We start from the raw sequence: 14,407 nt of genomic DNA on the forward strand, positions 1-14,407 counted from the left end.
TTAAGAATACAACTTAGGGAATGGGAGTGTAATAGTGTATACAGTCATACAGGGTCAGCAATCAATCAGCATTCTTTTTTTCCACCTGTTTCCATACAGTCATATACAAGTGAAGTGATAGTGTCAGACTAAAGAATATTAAAGATGATAAAAATCATTATGCATTTACGTCACTGTATTTTTACATTTAGCCTACAGTATAAAGTGAGACAAAAACTGTGGGTGAAATGCTTTGGGGCTGGACATGTTTTTGTTGAACATTATAAAACAACTATACTTTTATTTATTTTATGTATTTCGTATTATTTTGTCTTGTGTCAAGAAAAGACACCTATATGCACGGGACACGAGTGAAAACCCTGCAACAGGTCGGTTTGGCCAAGCAGCAGGGTGGCAGTGTGGGGTTTACTCCGCCCCTGTAAGCTCCAGTAACCATAGCAAGACACCACACACACTCCCTGTAAACTACAGGACATGTGTCCAATATTTCTACTGTAGTCTACTTCCTCAGGGCTACAGGTAGAGGAAATAGTAGGCCTAGTTGATGACAGCGCGTAAACGGACAGGGCTCTCCATCGGACGGCCATATATTTTATGAAATGTAAAATTGTGCTGGCATCATGATGGAAACATTGATCTTCAACGAGGCCCTGTGATACAACTTGCTTCAATCAATATCTTCTTGACTAGTTGTGGAGAAGCCAGAAGCGAACATGCCAATGCCAACATCAAACGGATCCATCATGGATTTAGCCGGGTCGGAGTTGGTGAAGATTAAAGCGCACTACTGCGGGTGAGTAAACCAACGTGTGGTTCGTTCACGGTGTCCGTATACAGGCTATACTTTGGTATGTTGTTGTTGGAAGGAGCTTTGTTGTTAACGGCGCAGTGATCACGTCAGCTGGACAAACACCTGTGGAATGGAACTGACATCACAGGTGGGGTGGACATTAGTTAGCATCGATATACCACGTTCCTAGTAGGCTATCTTTTTGTTTTAGAAACTGCGGATGTTTTTTTTTTATCTGTCCAGAACCGTTAAAGCAAATTGCCCGCAGTTCTTTTATAGTTTCATTAAGTTAAGACACAGGACGCCGGACGGTTATTTTATAAAAGTCCGTTTGAACGGTTGTTGACTTGTCGGGTCGAGTATAGCGAAGTTTCAATGATGGAGTGACACTCCTGTTTTGTGATGTGATAACGGTTTAGGGCTTTTGATTTTACAACCCCGGCCTTTGCACTCAGGTTGTGTTCCATGACCTGCACCCCCCCTCCCCCACAATACTCTATGGCACAACCTGAGAATCGAGTCAGGTGGATACGAATAATTTTAAAGAAGAATGATCATTTGCATAATGCCTGAATGCCTTCAGTTTAGGCTACACTTAAGTTTAGCCTACACAGCTACACTATAGTTTTTTTAAAGATAGTTTGAAAGTAGCTATAGTTTGAAAGTATGGAGTTATCTAGTTTAAAGCAGCCTATTTATTCCACTAAAATTAAATATTGAGTCAAGATGTTGGGACCTAAAATAATGAATAGGCCTATAGGCTACTAATTTAATGAATTACTGCTTCATGCTATAGCCTACATACAATTCAGATATTCCCGGGAACCGTATATAGGTAAGAATATTTTCTACAGATTCTGGCATATACATTTTAATTTTGATCTAATCACAATTGATCACTTCCACAAGGCTCTGCAGTGCAGAGCCATAGATGTACACATTACAGTAAACTGGAAGACAATGCAAGTTAAGCATTTATGTTAACTCGCTATTTATTGTATGTCATCAACAGGTAGTAATTTATGCTAATTTTGGTAGCACGTACATTTAACATAGTTATCCCCACCACTTGAACCACCTGTTTCAAACCACTGGAACTCTAGCATCCCTATTCTGGGGGGAACTATAGGCTATGGAACTAGATATTGCTAGATTGGCTATTTTCGGTGAAGAGATTTGACGTAGAGGGATGAAAGAGCAGCAGACCAAGGTCAAGTTGACTTAAGTATAGTTTTAAGTGGTTAATGAACTTAGTGGGTCAGAATCTGACCTGTCTCAGACTCTCAGTAGAATGGAGGTGTAGTGCTGTGGGCATATGGACACCTCACATTGTGTCATTAATATGCTTATTAGCATTGATAAACATGCAAGTTTAAATGGAACTGTTCACTCCCATTCTGCTATATTCTGATCTCTTCTTCCCAGGAATTTGTTTTTAAAAGTAACATTGTTTTTCTTGCTTCATGAGTCATGGCTCCTTCTCTCTCATTTCAGGTCATAATAGTTTGTGTTAGTTTTGAAAGGTATGAGGAATGAGGCTGGAACCTTTCATGTAGCCAAGGCATATTGATATGAATGAATGACATAGTTTCAGTGATACTTCTGTTATTTATTATTATTGAGGGCAGAACTCTTTCTCAATAATACCCTGAATCTAAAGCCAAGGGGCAAGGCTAGTGGACTGTTCACAAGACCGCCTGTCTGTTGCTTAGCAACCTGGTATGGGCAGCCATATTGGTTCGACTTAAAGGAGCATTCAGTGATTTGGGTGATTTGGAGAAAAAAAACGGTCCGCCCCGGTAACAAGATGTGCACATGCACACGCCCTACAGTGGGGGAAGTACAACAGACCAACAGCAGGTGCACCAAGGCCCGCCCCACTCGATCATGATTGGAGGAAGGCCCCTCTCATCCTTATTGGATGAAGGCTTTGCCACCCAAAGCCCAAACCGAAACTAGGGGTGCGTTCGAAAATTCGCCCTGAACGCACTGGTGTGCTCTCTTGTCGTTTGTTTATTCAGTGCACTCAGTGCGTTGTTGTTCGAAAATAGTTCACAGGCAGCAATCATTTTGGGAGAGGTGTTTGACACAGATTTTCTTTAAAGGGGATTATGGTCTGCAGGGGTGATCTGTCAAGTTCACCATAATCCATTTACCGTTTATCGATCCATCCATCATGTTAGATGTTGGCTACTCAAAATGTCATCTCATCTTTTCCACTGCTACTATATTATTTTGTGTGTGAGCAATATTAAATACATTTTCAGTCAAATGTATCGAAACCTAAGCGACATTTAGAACCTATCACTGATTAATCTTGCTCGTGTGGATTGATTCAGTTAATTGTTTCCCCAGCGTTCATGAACTGTGCAGTGCCCTTAACATGGCGTCATGAGAGTTATGTCATTTAAATGAAGTCACACAGACACCATTTGTCTAATAAAGTTGTTGAATTCAGTTTGAGTTGGTGACTTGGCATAAATGTTCTCTCTGTTCACATCTTAACTGTATTCTAAAAGGACAGATCTACTTAAAAATAAAATAAAAGGGTATAAAATAGTCATTTGAAATAATTGTGATATTGATTTGAAATCATATCACCCAGCCCTATTCCTATGTTCCAATAATTTAGACAATGAATGTATTATCCAGAAAGAACTTATTCTGCACTACAACTGCTTCTATAGTATAACAGTAATAAGGTCCAAAGGTGATATAGGGCATGCACATCCACTCTAGGTGCTGGACAAATGACAGCACAGGAGAAAGAAATAGAGTCCGCAACACTGGTAAGGGAAAACTCAGCTCCACTGGTTTATTAATTCAACATTTCGATCACTGGGATCTTCTTCAGGAATGAGGAAGACCAGTGCTGCGGACTCTATTTCTTTCTCCAGCATTAACATGTCCCCCAGCACAGATCAATAGGTTAATGGGATAAATATCATGACAACCAACCACAGAAGCATCCATCAAAATACTCTGCACATTGCACAACCTCAGCCTTAATAGGGCTGTTTATTCTCAGATCCTATCATCCTGTGACAAATTACTCCATTTATTTCATGCAGATTCATTTCAGGCTTTCTCCTCAAATTATCAGGTGAGGTACCTGGTTAGATGACTTAATGTGATTATTAATGGGGGAAATGCATCATTGTCAAGTGCAGTAACAGGAATGGCCATACATCTACTGTATCCATCTATCAATATATGATGGTCAATATATTGGTCAAGAATTCACTTTTTTTATGGATGGATGGTCTAGGTTGGTCCTTGCTTGGCTAATCATCTATCTAATTCTAAAATTACATCTTTTAATTTGCCTCATTTCTTGAAAAGGCCTGGTCAATGAGGAGGAGGGCCATTTGTTCATTCATTTTCTTCAAATACTGTACAAATGCGTGCGTCAACATGGTACACCTAAATGTAGTTAAATGGATCTTACAACTATGAACATTATGGACTTGATTAGCTCTGATTTATCAGTACAACTAGGGCACTAGGGTGGTACATTTTTATTCAAATCTCAATATATTTGTATTGGATCCAAGCAGCAGTTCCTTTTCCGCTGGTATCCTGTTTATACAATAACAAGTAATTTTTCATGGGTCTTTTTTATTATAATAATGTTAATAATCAAAATATTCGAATATATTTGATATTCTGGACTAATATTAAAATTTAATTTCTGAGGAATGTTAACAGCCCTATACATGGGCACAATTTAGCTACTTAACAATAAGTTCTGTTAAGATTTTTTTTTTTCTTATCTTTTTTGGCTTTTCAAGTGAAGAATGACAGAAAAGAGGGAGAGAGAGAAGGGGAGAGACACGCAGCAAAGCAAAGGTTGTCATGAACGGGACTCGAACACACGACACGCTGTCAGACCAGAGCCTATATGTGGCATGCGCCTGGACCACTTGGCCAGCGGGCCCCAATTAAGCGACAAGTTCTGTTGTATTCGTTTTAATCCTTGTACTAAATTCATACTTTGTCTTGCGACTTAGTCATACTTGATCATATGACTACGTCGCTTGTTGAACACAGTTATAGGCTTAATGATGTAGTAGTAAAATTAGCCGTTAGCTAGAACCTTAAAGACACAATCAATTTTATTGTACATACAGTATGTACTGTAGGCAGGTATTTAAAAGAAGATGCTCTTTGGCCAAGATGCAGCACTGACCACATTATGTACAGTACAGTATGTGTGTAAACTGTGCATTCCGGAACACATACAGTGCACACGCCCTCATGCATTAGTGTAGTTGTGTGTAGTTGTGTGTGTGTGTGTGTGTGTGTGTGTGTGTGTGTGTGTGTGTGTGTGTGTGTGTGTGTGTGTGTGTGTGTGTGTGTGTGTGTGTGTGTGTGTGTGTGTGTGAATTCATCCAGTGTCAGGCCCATGTGTCGGTGTGTCAAGGGAGTGGCAGTGGGCTGACTGTGTGCCATCTTGGCAGAGGATGTGCCCCAGTGAGGAGGAGTGGATGCCTGCCTGCTGGGAAGCAAGCTGTCCCTGATCCTCTTCCTTCCAGAAGCCACAGTCCACAGAGCCTGTCAAACACCAGCAACACGGCCCATTTAGGTTCTCCACTGTTGTGTACATGCACATCAAGTTCAGACATTTCGGCACAGGTTAAAACATATGGCTATACTTTGTAGTTCAGTCAGGACAACTCAAGAATGGATGTAATATATATTTATTGAATATAAGATGAGCAATATATTTATTATGATTTGGCGATGTATTAGATCTGCTTTTTAGGTACTCAGATAAAGCGCTGATACAGCAGCAGCAAGCAAGCAAGCAAGCAAGCAAGAGGAATGCAAACCTCCGGTTAAAGTAGCCGGTATGAAGATGGAGTGAGTGTGTGATTGGTTGAGTGAATCATGTGAATGAGAGCGTGATGCTGAGGCGGCCCAATTAACGGCTGGCAGCAACGGCACGGAGGTTCCCTGACTGAACTTGCTCTGCGCATGTTTACGACAGGCACAAATGCTCATATGTATACGTGACATTTCAAGCTTTTTCACAAACTGTTTCTAAGCAATGAAACATCTCTTGTTTTGTTTTGAGGGCAGGGCACACCACAGTAGCCTATTTTGAATAAAGAAAAACTTGAACTGGCTCACCTTGGCGTTGAGTTTAGCCTGTTCTTGTTTCTTGGTCTTCTTTTCCCCTTTTTCTTTCTTTCCAAAATGTCCATGTCATGCACTGAGGGTTTTACAGTGTAGATTGGGGTCCATGACATGAAAATCATATCAAATCAAGGTCTGGGTCATCATATGAAAGTGGGGGTACTTAAAAAGTTTGAGAATCAACGATTTCATATGTAGGCTACTGTATGCACCGGCAATGGAAGACCAAGACATAAATGTGTAATTGAGATCTAATCCAGATGTTTACTTAATGGTTCGTACTCTGTTCAAACTCAAATAACATGTATTATTTACTTATAGTTATACAGTATATGTTTTCCTCTTGCACCGCCGCCATCTTACACCAACAAAGAGCCATGCACACTGAGAGGCCAGTTGGCTGCTGTACCAGTCACAACCCCACAAACAAGGAACAATCCTGTCTGCAGCCATAGCACAGCAACTCAGAAAGAGAAGCGAGACGCTGCATAACAATTAATGGTCTCGTCACAAATGCCCAGCGAATCGTAAAGCTGGTTCAGTAATCAATTTGTAATTAACTACCCTGTCTGTCCAGCCGACCCTTTCATGCTTTCATTCTATGAGGTAAATACGCTTCTAGCTGCTAATTAGCGTCTTGACTCGAGTGGGTCTTTTTCAGCCCTTCCACATAATATAATATACTAGAATTTCGCGGGCCTGCGGCCCACTCATCCTAGCGCATCCTCGATGCATGGCAAATGGGAAGAAGGCAATAGCGGGAGGGCGAAGCGAGTGCTGTACTGTACCCCTTTGTACTGTACTGCACTCCTTAGTATTGTACTGTACTGCACTCCTTATTATTGCACTGTATTGTACTGTACTGTACTGTACTGTACTGTACTGTACTGTACTGTACTGTACTGTACTGTACTGTACTGTACTGTACTGTTATTAGTGTTGTTATTATTATTGTTGTTGTTATTATTATTGTTATTATTACATGGATTATTGTTCTGATCATCTGATGTGAGCTTGTTTGTAAATGAGTGAGTTTACAAAGAAGCTTATTGTTATTATTATGATTGTTATTATTAGTATTGTTATTGTGATTGTTATTATTACATGGATTCCAAAATTGCTAAATATAAAAATTATATATTTTATTATTGACATTTTTACAAACAAATAAATAGGCTAGTTACAGTAGCTAAGCTGCCCGCTTAAGCACCCTGACCACACCCAGCACAATGACATTAGCACCCCTGGCTAGTTACAGTAGCTGCCCACTTAAGCACCCTGACCACTGCAACAATGACATTAGCACCCCTCCCCACCCCAAGGATGGCCTATAGGTGAGGAATGTTTTTTTTCCAGTTCTAGATGGGAGATCATTAAGATGCTGCTGCATCCTGTATTAAGATGCATCCTTACTTCCTTCCTTTCAAGCAATGGAATTTAATTGAATGCCTGGAAATGTACCATTGTTTAGTCTGTAACTATATACACCCTTTGCCCCCGTGGCGCCGGGCCTGCAAATCCAAAAGTAGTGTGAATATTTCCACAGCCTAATTACTAAAGGATAAACTATCAGTCTTCTCCGAAATCTGTCAATCTTTGTCAACTCAGCACGTATTGACAACGCATTGTAAAAGTAGTGTGAATATTTCCACAGCCTAATTACTAAAGGATTGTGACTGTGGGGTGACAGACATACAGTCTGACATACAATAGGCTACACGTGTGCACAGTTAATAAACAATGACCTAATATGTCCAGAGTTCTTAAATTAACATAGTTGGATTTTAACAGAAAGACAATGCCATAAATCAGTCAAAGGGAGTGACAGACTCAACAGTAGCACACAGCATGCAAGGCAGCGTGCATGCAAACATGTTTCTCCAGCTGAGATTTAGTGTCTCCATCTCTCTCTGGAAGAGGTTGCACATGACCTATACGGCCACACTGAGGCGCTCCAACACAAACACATGAAGCTTCAGCTGACACAAAACAACACCACGCTGTTTGTCCAAAACACACAATAACTCCTCTCCCACCGACGTCATGTGTTCATTTATCTTTAGCCATATAGACTCCATTTGACCCAAATCAAACCCATGCTAGCCTGTTTGTCCAAAACACACTATCTGCTCTCCACGTTTCTACTTCGCCACAACCTAATGTTAGTAATAAATCTATTGTTGTATATTGTGAGAAAGGGATGTCAGAAAGCCAAGCGTTGTCAGTTTACTCACAGCACAGCACAGCACCGTCACTCCTGTCAGCTAGGGTTGAGGTACAGGGTCGAGCTGCTTAACGACAACACTGTCTGTCAGGCATACTGTAGTAAATATAGGACTAATATGTGCATGGAATGGATAGTGTGTGAGTCTGGGTTCAGCGCACACTCGCAATTGCGGCTGGAGGGCGACGCGACAGACACACACACACACACACACAGGGCGATGTGTGGATAAATCACTGAGAGTTGGGAAATGCGCACGCAAGAAGCACGCACAGGCAAATGTGTTCAGAAGTACAACGATTAAGCACGCACAGGCAAATGTTGTCAGAAGCATCTGTTTCGGTTTCGTTTGCGCGACGGTTTCTTTCGGATGGCTGGGCTCTGTACTGCTAGTGCTGCTATGGAGCAGTGTAGAGTAGGCGACAGGCTGCCTTAGAAGGGCGCGTTCACGACATTGAGGGGTAAGAAACCATCCCGGTCACGTGGTTCATGTAACGCGTGTCACTGTTAAGGACTGGCCAGTCTGGCCCCAACATGACGATTTTGACGTAGGCTGTTGAGCTTGCGCAACAACAGCGTGTTTCACAAAAGTAATATTTGTGAAATAAATAAGACATTTGAGTAAATGCAATGTAGCCTATGTTAATTCTGGGAGCGTGCAGAAATTATTTTGCATAGAGAGATGTGTGGTAAAAGTGTGGTTCGGTCGGAGATAGAGCACGGATAAACGGCCATGTGCTCGTGTACCCCCTGTCTATTAGGGTAGCAGGATGTGCAGACTGAGAACATTAAGCCGCTTGAATGGAATTGGAATAGGTGTAACTCCTGTTATGTGCCTCCATTTGTTCCTTCATCTGAAAAACTGCAACAATTACAATACACACTATATGTACTGTAGGAACTATAGCTGTAGAGTACAGATCTCTGCATCAAAATGACTTTGTCTAAAGCTGTCAGACTCAGACATGCCCTGTCTATGTCAGTATGCCCTCTACAGTATAGTAACTAACGAGTTACCATGGTTACGCTGTGACACTTTTTATTAGACAGAGTGGAGAGAAATGTTTTCGCATTGTTGACCTTGCTAAAGAGCTCTCCCTCCAGGGACATAGATTGGTCTAAAGCCAAATTCCAATAACCCCAAATTCGGCCACTCACTCCTGACCTGCACTCACACTTATATTATGTTTGAATTCAACACACTGGCTGCAAAAATGTTTTGTATACTTGCAAACAACTAAATGCGTTGGATTATATAGAGATTTGGTGACAATGTGTAATTTAACCCTGGCCTGAACCTATTTAGTCTTCCTTTTATTAAAATATAATCCCAAGGGTGTAATTGTTGAAAATATAAGAAGAGAAACCAGGACAAGAGAAGAACCAGGAATTTAAATAACTATGATACAGATGATGAAATCGATAGATTCAAGAGACATTATATTTCATGAGTATTGTGTGCAAAATGAATGTTACCTTCATCAAGGTACTGTATTGTACAGTACGTAGCCTAAGGGCAAAAAAAAAAAAAAAAACTTGAAGCAGTGTTGCTCGTCAACTCTGTAGTCTGCTGTGTCTCTGGTTCAAACGAAACGATGCAGTGAAATGGACCAATTTTTCAGCTAATCTCCATTAACATTAGCCATGATTTTGTCAAAGCTGTGTTATGACTGGTGTCCTTTTCTTCAGGGACATGTTGATCACAGACCTGGCTGCCACAGTAACCTTCATGGGACTGTGTGAGGAGGTGAGGGAGATGTGCAGCGTTGCTCAGCAGCAGCCAATCACACTCAAGTGGATTGATGATGAAGGTGGGTGTGGTTAGAACAGTGGTTTCCAAACACTGGTTCGGGACCCATTTGTGTGTCGCGGACACATTTTTATGGGTCCCTTTATTTATTTTTTGTTTCCTACATTTTAGTTTTAATTATTATTTCAAAACGTTTTCAAAAGATTTTCCCAAAAAAGCAAAGAAAACAAATCATGAGGAAATCAAAGAAAAATCAAAGAAACTCCATTAATTAGAAAATAAATGTTTAACAATAACTGAAAATAGACAATCTACAAGCTCACAACGTGTCGTGTTTGGGTCCCGGGCAAAAATCTAATCTCTCTTTTGGGTCACGGGCTAAAACATTTGGGAACCACTGGGCTAGATGTCAGTCATATTTTGTGTGGGTTTCTTTCCCATGCCATGTTGACTGTGTGAGGACTTTATGTATTAATGTGGGATTCGTTTAAAAAAAGAGAGAGAGATATTACTTTGAACCTGGTGTCCCTGTTTTGGGCACTTTTCAAAATGAGCGAAAATCTACAAGCTCAATAGATTCTGAATGCTTTGAGAGTTTGTAGAACAGCTATTTTCACTGCGCCACATGCATGTGATAAAGTATAACATAGGACTTTAATGGTTAAAAAGAGAGACAAGTATTACATAACCGTGGTCTGCCTGGTCACTTATGCCATGCCTGTGGTTTTAAATCTATGGGGTGTACAGGTGGAAAGGTTTTAAATCTATGGGGTGTACAGGTGGAAAGGTTTTAAATCTATGGGGTGTACAGGTGGAAAGGTTTTAAATCTATGGGGTGTACAGGTGGAAAGGTTTTAAATCTATGGGGTGTACAGGTGGAAAGGTGATTTGCCTGAGGCCAAACTGCTCTCACTCAGCTTTTATACTCCTTGGATTTAACTCCAAATGTTAGATTTACAAAAGGATTTGTGGGGCTTTTGTGCATTCTAATCAGCTGTACACATTAACTATGGTACACATTTACTAAAGGTTTGTTCTAGTGAAAGGAGGAAAAATGCCCAGTCTAAAGTTGTGTTTGGGCTAATAGCTATATGAATTGGAATGGATGGAAACATCAGATGTGTCTGGACACAAGGTGAAGATGAGTGAACTTTGTTCATCTGCTCTGGAGAGGACATTTGTATTGAATATTTTAGGATTAGCTTTAGATTAAAGTCAGCGAGTAGTGTTCATTTATGGTTAAATCCAGGGCTATATGGTCAGACATATAGTGAGTTAATGTTTAAAGTTTGGAGTTAAAGACACACTCCTTGCAAGTACAGTAAGACAGTGACTGGGTTTACATGGCCAGATCAGAGGTTCCTAACTGTTTACATGGACACTAAATAAAAGTGATCTGCTTTTACCTGCCCCAAAGTATAGAATATACCTTTTGAAATGCACAAAGTGGTTCCACCTATTTATTTTCTAGATGGATCAACATCGTGGCCTCGGGCCCTCTGCCATTTGCGTTTCTTCTGTTTCTAGCTAATTAATTCTGAATGCCACACACACAAAGCTAATTCATAATGTTAATGGTGAGGCACTCCCAGAGGATGCTGTGCACTGTGGCCTCAAAATCTATGTGTAGACTATGTATGTTATGTCTGGGCATGGTGAGTGATCCAATTAAAGTAAACAACTGATTTGTGTATGTACTGGAGTTGTTGAAGATCAGCAGAAGGTTTATAGATTCAGATGATAGGGCTGATACTGATAAGATTTATAGATTCAGATGATAGGGCTGATACTGATGCATATTCCCCTCTGACCATGGGCTAGAGTGACCAAGTGCATGATATTTGCGTGCGTGTGTGTATTGTAGTGCTCAAATTGTTGTCCATAACCAGCCAGCAGGTGTGATTGCATATGCATGAGACGCTCGTGTGCATGCTGTAACATCATGTAGGAATGGAATCTATTTTTGGGTCCACAAAAAAGAATAGTGAATAGTTTGGCTGGCATATCCACTCATTTTCATAGTAGCCTATATTATTGACGGGAACAAATAGTTTACAATAAGGATGGCATGGTCATCTTATGTGCTGCACGCTGAGTTGACAAATCCTCGTAGGAGGAGGACCTCTTTTGATCACGCTTACGGCCTATGACACTGTGGGCTGTATTTTGCGTGTCTTAAGTACCAGGTCTTATTCCCTAACTTGAGTAAACTAAGACCTGGAGGCGTGATCAATGCTCTTTGGCCACTCAGAATAGCCAAATGGCATTGATCACGCCTCCAGGTCTTTAGTTTACTCAAGTTAGGAAATAAGACCTGGTACTTAAGACACGCAAAATACAGCCCCATATATTAATTATACAGTATTAATTTGACATAGTTAACAAACATGCAAAGATGAACAGAATAATGCAATTCCTACCAGAGAGAAATGATGGCTGATGGGTATATGTTAGTGTTTATATGCTAGTAAGTTCCTGTTCATCTGATCATCAAAACCACCCCTGAAAATTCGGGACTGAACCAGTTATTATTATTGATTGATGCATGATTGTAAGTGGAATATTAGGATCCCTGTAAACGCTGTGTGTGTGTGTGTGTGTGTGTGTGTGTGTGTGTGTGTGTGTGTGTGTGTGTGTGTGTGTGTGTGTGTGTGTGTGTGTGTGTGTGTGTGTGTGTGTGTGTGTGTGTGTGTGTGTGTGTGTGTGTGTGTGTGTGTGTGTGTGTGTGTGTGTGTGTGTGTGTGTGTGTGTGTGTGTGTGTCCAGGGGACCCATGCACCATCTCCTCTCAGATGGAGCTGGAGGAGGCTTTTCGCATCTACAGCCGCACCAGGAGAACTGGCCTGCAGCTCCATGGTGAGTGCCATCCACCCCTCTTCACATGCTGTCATTCTGAGTTCACACCGACAGACCCACGTTTGTTCTTTTTAGTCATCTGAAATGCTTTAGTGTTTGTCTAGTTTTAGTTTCTAGTTTTAATGTCATAAGGTTAAGGATAAGGCTAAGCATAAGGATAAGTCGACTAAATCTACACTTGATTTTGTCGACCAAAATGTGTTTTGGCAGGCCTTGATGGCATCGTAATGCCTGATTTGACACTTGGTTGCACTCCAAAAATAGCAGATCTACAAGCTCACAACACGTTGCGACACATTGTGAGCTGACACATTGTAGATCGGCTATTTTCAATAGAGTGCAAACAAACATAAAATTACTTCTCTTTTAGTTGTCTTGTTCACTAGTCCCTCCATAACATTTTTGTCAAATTTTTATTGGTTGACATAATTGTCAACATATTTAGTCATAGCTTTCGTCGTCATAGCTTAGTTTTTATTTGTTCAGTTTTCCCCCAGTGATTTTTCACTGGGGGAAAACTGAACAAATAGAAACTAGTCTACGAACAATTTTCATCATAGTTTTTCGTCGACAAAATCAACACTGGTCCTTTGCTTGCTATGACTCATACTGCCCACGTTCTTCCCTTGCTGTCTCCACAGTGTTCCCCAGCATCCCAGAGAAGCCTGGCATGCCTTGCCCAGGAGAGGACAGTGAGTAGTACTGAGTACCCCAGCTGTTTTCTTTTTATTTGTATGAAGGCGTGTCTGTTGTGCCCGGCTGTAGAGCACCGAGTCGGTAACGATGGAAGTTGGAGATCCATGCCTCACCCGGCTATTCAGTACCCGTGTCAGAGTACCCGTTCCACCCAACTGTCTGTGTCCCTTTTATGCCCATATATGGAGATTTCTGTATCTGTCTCACTGTGTCCCTTTATTCCTACATATGGAGTTCTGTGTTAGGCATGCCCAAATATGGGGTGTTGTGTTGTGATGTCAGAACAGGCCAGCTCCATATATGGAGCCTGGGCAGGGGCCCTATCCAGATCCCGGGCAGAGGCCTTTTGTGGCGGTTCTGGACAACCGTGGGTCCGACGGACTCGACACCGGGCACTGCACTCTCTGTGGGGGTATAAAAAGGGCGTGTGTCGAATTTGAAGTCGGTGGGGCGAACGGTTCTCGAGTTACGTGAATTACAGCCATACACACGTACAGGCAGACAGACAGACGTACAGAGACGTGTTGCATTTATAGATAGATGGTTCAATAAAGGGATTGCATCTATTATATTTTAGCAATGACTAGAAAAGTGCGTTGATCCAGGTGACAACGTCTGCGTCACAGGTCACACGCTCCCCGTCTGAAAAGGCCTTTTCTCTGCCCTACACCCCCCACATGTCAGGTCACAAAGCTGAGGAGCTTCCATATTGTCTTTCTTTCTATTTAGCCTATGTATTTCAAAAGCTACCATAGTCCACCTTAACAGAATAGAGAATGGTAAATATGGTAAATGGTGCGTTTATCCAAGGCGCTGTAGGCTCCACATTAACTTTGACTGACTTCAATTGTCCCCCTCTAAGTGTGTGTGTGTGTGTGTGTGTGTGTGTGTGTGTGTGTGTGTGTGTGTGTGTCTGCGTGTGCATGCGCGTGTGCGCGTGCGCGAGCTCTTTG

At 41.4% G+C, this 14,407-nt stretch overlaps 1 protein-coding gene across 1 annotated transcript in view; it reads left to right on the top strand.

Annotated features, from left to right (window-relative positions):
- The first annotated feature begins 608 nt into the window (after positions 1–608).
- The window catches only part of prkcz (protein kinase C, zeta), a 144,580-nt gene continuing 130,781 nt past the window's right edge, over positions 609–14,407 (top strand). The window contains exons 1-4 of the mRNA XM_083770342.1: positions 609–793; positions 9,843–9,964; positions 12,669–12,758; positions 13,400–13,450. Of these exons, the coding sequence (XP_083626468.1) occupies positions 714–793; positions 9,843–9,964; positions 12,669–12,758; positions 13,400–13,450 (343 nt within the window). The 5' untranslated portion in view covers positions 609–713. The remainder of the gene's footprint in view (positions 794–9,842; positions 9,965–12,668; positions 12,759–13,399; positions 13,451–14,407) is intronic.

The sequence above is a fragment of the Protomyctophum parallelum genome, assembly GCF_964188405.1.
Source record: "Protomyctophum parallelum genome assembly, chromosome: 7".
NCBI classification, from domain to species: Eukaryota; Metazoa; Chordata; class Actinopteri; order Myctophiformes; family Myctophidae; genus Protomyctophum; species Protomyctophum parallelum.